Genomic DNA, 8,011 nt, shown 5'->3' on the forward strand with positions numbered 1-8,011 from the left:
ATTTGCCGAAAAACGAGCCGAAAAATGTAAGTCTTTTCGATATTGATACAAGGTCTTTGTTTCGATAGGTGTAAAGGAAAACGAGAGGAAAACAGAGATAGGTCATTGTAATACTGCTATAACGTTATCACTGTCCGACTGAACTGATTGGAAGTTGTTTAATTTTTTTTTTTGTTTTGGTTTTCCCCGAAGGGTAAGGTAAAGGGAACTATGCCCATACAGCCATGTCTGACGTATTTTTTTTCTTGATGATTAATGAAATGATGAAAGGTGATGATGATGAAACCTAAGCCCCCACCCTCGGAGTAGACTCCTACTCCGAACCCCAAACGAATTAACTCAAAAGTCCGCATAAACTTTTGAGTTATGAAGCGGCTTCCCGGCACGAAGCGAAAATAGGCAGATACACTTTGTTTATTGAATACTCCAATATAATAACACTCGCGAATGTCTTCCGACTAACTTAATGCGATCATTAACCACAAAACACCACTTCGTATTAATTATTTAGATTACTCAATGAAGAAAGCAACTGTCCCGTTCCCGTTTCCCGCCGAAAAAGCCGGAAGTTGTTTAAATTCTTTAAAAAGAAAACAGTGTTCAGTGTGTTTTTGTGGGAATTTCTGAACACTAATACAAAAGTCACCCAGTTTTGTTATCTTTGTCTTACAACTTAATTTTTTAACACTTTCTCATTCATACTAAATTATTTTAACTTTTTTGGACTCTATTACTGGATGACGTTGAATTATAGGTTATGATTTGTTTTTGAATATTTCTTTCTTCGCTTCTCAAAAAAGTGTCTTATAATAAATTAAAATAATGAGTGCGTGCACTGTCGAAGTTATTAAATTGATTGGCAAATACTTGAACACGCCTGTGGGAACAGTGTGTTACAATACCGACAAGGTAAAAGGACTTAAAAGTTTTGCCTTTTTCACGTTTCAGTTCTTGGACATTTTATGAGTTTTAAAGTGATGGCTGTGAATGTTTTAGGTATTGACGACGGTGTTAGACAAGCAGAATGTGGAAGGGTTTGCGAGTATCGTGTTACGGCTGGCAGCGAAGAGTGGGTCTCCATGGAGTCAGGAGCAGGCACTGCTTAGCTACCAGTGGCTGGAGCACATCGCCATGTATGCCAACCAAGCAGTAGCTAACCCTACTTGCTCTAAGAACTTTTTAGAAGTGAGTCTTACATAATGGTAACAATATCAGTTACTTCTATAAAACAAACAACCTTGTATTTTATAGGCAAATCAACATTCAAAATGATACTTTATTTTCCAGGATATCAATAAGGCGTTAGAAAGAAATACCTATTTGGCAGGACAATTTTTAACAGTAACTGATGTAGCAGTGTATTATGTTCTATATCCTTTACTGGTAAGTTTATTATTTTTTCTTATTCATTAATTCTTTTGTTCTTCATCACTTACTATAGACTGATTACGAACATGTTTATAATAGTTTCTGATCAGGTCTTAATTTTTGTAGCCTCATGACAAGTAAAGCTAATTAATCTGTAACCAATAATGATCTAGTTTTGATATCAGAATTAAAAATATAGAAATATGGTGTGTCTATACACATACTTTTATATACAAATATATATTATATTTTCTTCCAGGAGCGGTTATCAGTGATAGAGCGAGAATCACTACTCCACCTGTGCAGATGGTCTAAGCACATACAGGCTCAACCTAAAGTGTGCGCAAGCAAGCCTCCGCTCCCTCTTAACACATTAACTTTGTCAATACTTGCTCCTGCTGCACACTGATCTGACTGTCTAAACTCTCTTTTAAATTGTGACTTTAGTTAATACTGATTGTCTTTAGAAACTTTCTTTAAGGATGGCGCTGTGTGAAAGGTTTAATGAATATGCTCAACATTCAGATATTTTTACTAACAATAGTATGGATTGTAAATAAGGCTCATCTTGTACTGTATGTACCTTGTAACTGATATACAAATTCATAATTATTAAGAAGACCAACCCAATGCACTTATATTCTTCTGGGTCAGAATAGAACATACTATACTTTTCACCAACTGCAACATCAAATTTAAATAAATATATATGTACCAGCAAGGTGTGCACAGCAACTGCGCCGCGAGAGGCGCGAATTTTATCGAGGGTTTCAACCAATGGACAGACGTAACAAATGCTATCTACATAAATAAACATTGTATGGTTATTTAGTCAAAGCCCTCGATATAATTCGCGCCGCGGCGCGGTTCCTGTACACACCCCGCAGTTAAATTATTGTAATAATATTGTTATAAAGAATGAAGTGGGTTGCTATACAGTATTATCTGAAATGAATCTAAAAGAGAGCATGAGAGTGTATGTCGCTTATCTATGCAATATGTTGTGTTGTACAACAAATCCAATCAGCATCTTGAAGTCACAGATGACGCTAATTTATTTATTTAAGACTGCAATATATGTAAGATAAGAAAGCACAATGAGTATTATTACATAATCTTTAACAAGGTTAGTACCCTAACATAGGCAACCATTTGTTTTAACATTGCCCTAAATATAATTATACAAACATAATGTAATGAGGAGCTCGGTAGCGCAGCGGTAAACGCGCTCGGTCTGCGATTGTTGAAGTTAAGCAACTTTCGCAAAGGCCGGTCATAGGATGGGTGACTACAAAAAAAGTTTTCATGTCGGTGCCGGCTGCATTAGCAGTCGTTAATAACCATCAATCCGCACTGGGCACGCGTGATGGTTTCAGGCCCGATCTCCTTATCCATCCATAGGGAAGGCCCGTGCTCCAGCAGTGGGGACGTTAATGGGCTGATGATGATGATGATTACGTATAGAACGGTAACTTTCCGCCCCGCATGAATTCGCATCGGGCGCCGACCTCACCCCCTCCGGGATTTTTGTCTGGAGTAGGTAAGAGCGCACGGACTGTGTCTCGCTCTTATTTACACGTTAGGTGGCACACGATAAAAATGAGATTTTTAAAGCCATCATCATCATCAGCCGTACGACGCTCACTGCTGGGCATAGGCCTCCCCCAAGGATCTCCACGACGATCGGTCCTGCTTAAAGCCAAGGATTTGCGATTTTTAAGATTCACCTCGTAATTTTTTGGTCCCTATCTTGTCATTGAGCCTCAAACTTATTTATTGCTACAGCCAACTAGCCGTAGAAACTGTTCGTAAGTACATAACATTTGTGATTGGCAAAGCTGTATAACAATTTTATTTTATATCCTTTATTTATTATCGTTATAAAACATTGGATAAAACTGAGTGAAACAATAACTTTTAGTAAGTATGTATAATGTACAGGATCCGATACAGTAGTTACTAGAAATAATGACAGTGCCTAAAATCTGGATCACATTCTGTATTTTAATATTTATCTGGAATTGCGTGAGTATTTGAATTTGAATTGCTTGAAGAATCTAATAGCTTATACCTAGCTCCCACCCTAGCTACATACACAGATGTTTAACATTTTTGGACACCCTAACGAAAAAGGACAGATATATATATAATAATCGCTTAGTGTGAAAGAGACGAGAGATATGTCTAACTGTATACAGTTTAGTACGAAAAAGACGAGAAATAAGTCGTTCTAATCATGTCACTGTGGGTAGCTCAGGTGAGAAAACGAGTCTAGACCCCGCTAATCTTGGTAGATCGTCGAAAACTTCAAATATTGGAAAAAAATATGTTTATATATCATTTGGGGTATACATACTCGTATGTCAGGACTGAAGAACTATATGCAACCCTCATAAAGGAGAGAATTGTCTAGCAGCGGGACAGTAGGTAAAGATTATGTGTATATTTTCTTTGTTGGTAAGAAAATGTATCTGTTATTTTTTTACTGTAGGTAGTGGCAATGTTTCAGAAAGCGAAACCCCAGCGGAACAACTTGCCCCGGCAGATTCTTCCTCATCAGCTGAAGGACGTCAGTCTTGACAAACCAGTGCTGTTTCACCCACAACCATTCGCCTTCCCGGGGTATCCAGTCATTTTATATTTATGAACAAAGACTAGGTACTTACGAAGTTTGTGTACTCTAAAAACAGCAAGTGCAAAATATAAAATAAGCGGTAGTTTTGTTTATACTATATACACACGCGTATATACATAATGCCTATCACGCCTATTTTACGTTGGGGGTAGGCAGAGACCATGATATTCTACTGTCTGTGTTGTCATATAATTCTGTAGAGATATAAGTTATCTAATCATTTAACTAGATATGTACAGCGTTACATAGGTATACGCAATACGTATGTAGCTACCTATACCTGCAAAGAAGATAACATTTTATAAATGGTTTTGTCTGTATTATATGTATTATTGATTGTTAGTTTGTCATGTTATATAGAGTTGGTAAGAATGCAGTTCATTTAGGTATTGTCTATAACTAGTATGTAGAACGCATAGGTGCACTTAGGTACGTTAATAATGTAGAACTATTCAAATAAAGTCATTAGAACATATTCAGACTTTATTTTGATTTGCTTTGCTATTTACATAATGACTACATGATATTAATAAGAAAATATATTACTTATTCTATTATTTCATATACAATCCGTTAAACATTGCGTGGGTCGTAGGTGTCAGTAAGTATACGTATTTAAGAAAAAATATAAAGCGATGCACACATAGGTAGTACCAGTACTTACGTACCTACTGGGATCGGGAGCGTTCGCCGAAGCGAAAAGCGGGAGTTCGTTTTTTTATGAAACCATACCGCGCCATATCCAGATTTTACAAAATCGCCCCAAACCGCTACCGATATCCGGGTGGATCTTCGTACACCGGTGGTCAAATAACTGTTAAACTATTAACTAATAATGCGCCGTTAACGCAAAAATATCCCAGATACTTTGTATGTCGCCAACCTACATAAGTTCTAACGAGATATTTGCAAAAATATTATAGATTCTAGGATATTTATTAGTTACTTAATAGTTACTATGTTTAACGGTAATAGTTCAAATATCCAGTTAGAACTTACGAAGTTGGCGACATACATAAGTTCCAACTGGATATTTGCAAAAAGATTCTACTTAGGATATTTTTGCGTTTACGGTAATAATGGTGCTAATTCCTGTAAATACCATCTAATTTTATTTTAAGTTATATCTGTCATTTTCTTATCCGCCGAAAAGGAAAGGGACGGGTAATCGACAAGCATAAAATTTATGGAACACACGTCAATTTTAAGCACAAATCTAAACCAACCGTCTAAAAATTTTACATCCGTCAATAACCCGACACATTAATTTACTCATTCTTCCTAAAATTAAGAGCTGTGAATCATCCGTCCCTTTCCTTTTCGACGGATACGAAAATGACGGATATAACCTAAAATAAAATTAGGCGGTGTCTGCAGGAATCGGGGCCATTATTGACTTCCGGTATTCGAAGAACCACCCACCCTCTCTGTGCATTGCTTTAAATTAATAGGTAGTTTAAATGTTAAAGCTGTTAGGTTTTCTGCGATTCCTCTTTTTGTCCTTCATCTGATTTTCGGTCAGAGAACCTCAGCATAAGGCATCGTTCCAGCTTGTTAGAGTAAGAGCAGCCGTTGTCTTCCGCTTCTGTGAACGATGTAGAATTAAATGCATAAATACCTTTGTCATAGAATTCGCTAGGGCAGAAGCTTTGGCTTAGACTTTGAAAAAGCTATTTCATCACGGGAAAGGGTACATTCCTTACTCTAGTTTAAGAATTCTTCGGGAAGGAAGTAGGTACCTACCAACTTTGCGAATCACTATGTTTTATATTTCAGCGAGGTAATATTTAATGTACCTACCTACGATTTATCAATCCGCAATCTTTTAATTTTTACATACTTCCTCGCCTTATGGTTGTTTGGACCAAAGTCGCTTTAAGCGATAAGGCCGCCATTTGCCATGTACATAGTTAAGTCTTTTTGTAAATAGTTCCTTTTATTTTGGTGCAATAAAGTATATTTGTATTTAAGACACGGCACGAATTCAATATTTATACACTCCTACTTATAATATGTAGGTACCTATAAATGATATAGGTACTTCTTTGTGTTAATGTTTAGCCAATCATAATTTAAACGACAAGAAAAGTACATTCTTACAACAGAATTAGATAAGAAAATCGATAACAAACCAGACTGCAGTTCTTGAAAGCATGCGCGGATCTGATCTCTAAGAACGGCTTTTGACTGCTGCGAAGTGACGGAGCCCTGCACCTTGTTCCACAGCTCGGCCTCACGAGGGATCCCCCTCGAATCCACCTGTCATCACGCGAGGGTTACAGGTCAATACAATTAAATACAACATAATGTATGAGTTATTATAATACACTTACCACTTGCAAATTGGCGAACACGCATTGACTAAGACACTGGAAAAATACGAAAGGATATTATGATGACACTTAAGAGGTTTTTAGAGTGAATGTATCTATTTATTCTATTAGATTTTATTGATATGGGTAGGTATTTCCTGCTATATAATACCTAAGATTTAGGAAAGTATCCGTGCTTAGAGGACGTATGGTTCGTGATTGAATATGTATAATCAAAGAATAAAAGTGCAGTCACTGAGCCAGCGAATTCTTTGTAAAGTGGTGAAATTATGTACCATTAGTTGTATAATTGTAAAATTTCTGTTTTTGTAGGTATTTTTGGTCTATTACAGAAACGACATGTAACCAGGAGTAAGTGCAACCAGTTAATTTATTACTTTGCAAGAAAATGATTGGACTTTTGTACCTTATCGTACCTACAACATGGTCGTTGCAGAATCAAAAGCTGATGAATGTATTTTAAGATCAAAATGTTTCAATTACCTGGTCAGAATCTTCCTTACTTAGCAACGGCTCACTTCTTTTAGTTCTATTGAAGCTCGTATTCGTAGTCTCGTTATAGCTACCACCACCAGCAGGTCTTGGTACAGTATTGACGAACTTCTCCCCTCTGTTACCAGCCCCATATCCTCCATAATCGTAGTCTGTAGCGTTGAGAACATGGATCTTATCCCTCGTGTCACTGGTGTTACGTCTCTCGTGTGCGTACTGATTTAAATCTGTCTTCTCATTGCCATCAATTCTGGGCGTCCGGTCTCCGTATTGGTCGTCGTACCCAAAATCATCGGAGCGACGCTAGGTAGAGACGAATAACATTGTAGGTATGTACTTACATATAACAAAGGGCGAGGATAGTGGGAGAAACAGAGCGATTACTTTGCCTAGCAATGGGATAATTCAGGCTAGACAAGACGATAAGATAAATCCTACGTAATGCCACATCCTGGACACTCTTTTAGAAAAAAAATGTTCTTGCCGTTTGCCACCTTACCTCATGCGTGTGAGGTAGGTAGGATTGTTCGCGCGCGCTCCCGTATGCCTTAAGACTATTGTGGCCCCCATCAGGTATGAGGTAAATCAAGATCGCTCCAAGCTCGTATCGATGCGGGATGGAGTGTCCCTTCAATAGGTACGTAGTAATATTGTTTATTCTAAGGTAGGTAATACCTAAAGTTGTCGGAAGACTCTCCGATAGTTTGCCATCCATTTTTCGTAATGTCCTAGACTTGTCTGGTGAATTTGCATTATTATAAATTTTTCCATGCTTTTCTAAGACGAAATAAGCTTTAGATGACGGGTTGTTCAAAAATAATGATTAAGTATGTTACCTACCTGTCGACCCCCTTCTTTGCTAGGCGGCGTACAGGCCCGTATCGCGGCACCGACTTCTTCCTCCAGCAGTCTGATGTTCCCATCTCCAGATGAAGTCACGAGCGCTGGCAGCAACACTAGTAGAACTATCGCCCCCAACATGGCATCGAATAGCCTTCTCCATACATGAGGTCTATATAAATTAGTTCGCCACAGGAAGCTACCTCATTATGCCCAGTTACAGTTGACAGGTGTCGCCGTGAGTGCTTCGAATCTGTGCAACTGTTGAATGCGTTTGGATTTGGTTTGAATAGAGTGGATTCAATTTGCTTCGCGGTTATGTCTAACTGTAATTGTTTCGGTG

At 37.8% G+C, this 8,011-nt stretch overlaps 3 protein-coding genes across 4 annotated transcripts in view; 2 read left to right on the top strand and 1 right to left on the bottom strand.

Moving 5' to 3' along the window:
- Positions 1–8,011, top strand: part of LOC126374477 (ejaculatory bulb-specific protein 3-like) — a 401,847-nt gene that overhangs the window by 293,992 nt on the left and 99,844 nt on the right. The window lies entirely within an intron of this gene.
- On the top strand, positions 576–2,466 carry LOC126374466 (eukaryotic translation elongation factor 1 epsilon-1). Its single transcript, XM_050021121.1, has 4 exons — positions 576–909; positions 997–1,185; positions 1,288–1,383; positions 1,628–2,466. The coding sequence occupies exons 1-4, from the start codon at positions 823–825 to the stop codon at positions 1,775–1,777; spliced, it is 522 nt and encodes a 173-aa protein (XP_049877078.1). The 5' UTR covers positions 576–822; the 3' UTR covers positions 1,778–2,466.
- Positions 4,976–7,809, bottom strand: LOC126374440 (uncharacterized). The gene is made up of 5 exons (XM_050021089.1): positions 7,669–7,809; positions 6,820–7,131; positions 6,337–6,372; positions 6,136–6,262; positions 4,976–5,588 (listed from the first exon to the last, which is right to left on the bottom strand). The coding sequence occupies exons 1-5, from the start codon at positions 7,807–7,809 to the stop codon at positions 5,476–5,478; spliced, it is 729 nt and encodes a 242-aa protein (XP_049877046.1). The 3' UTR covers positions 4,976–5,475.

This window comes from Pectinophora gossypiella, chromosome 17, assembly GCF_024362695.1.
Source record: "Pectinophora gossypiella chromosome 17, ilPecGoss1.1, whole genome shotgun sequence".
Lineage (NCBI taxonomy): Eukaryota > Metazoa > Arthropoda > Insecta > Lepidoptera > Gelechiidae > Pectinophora > Pectinophora gossypiella.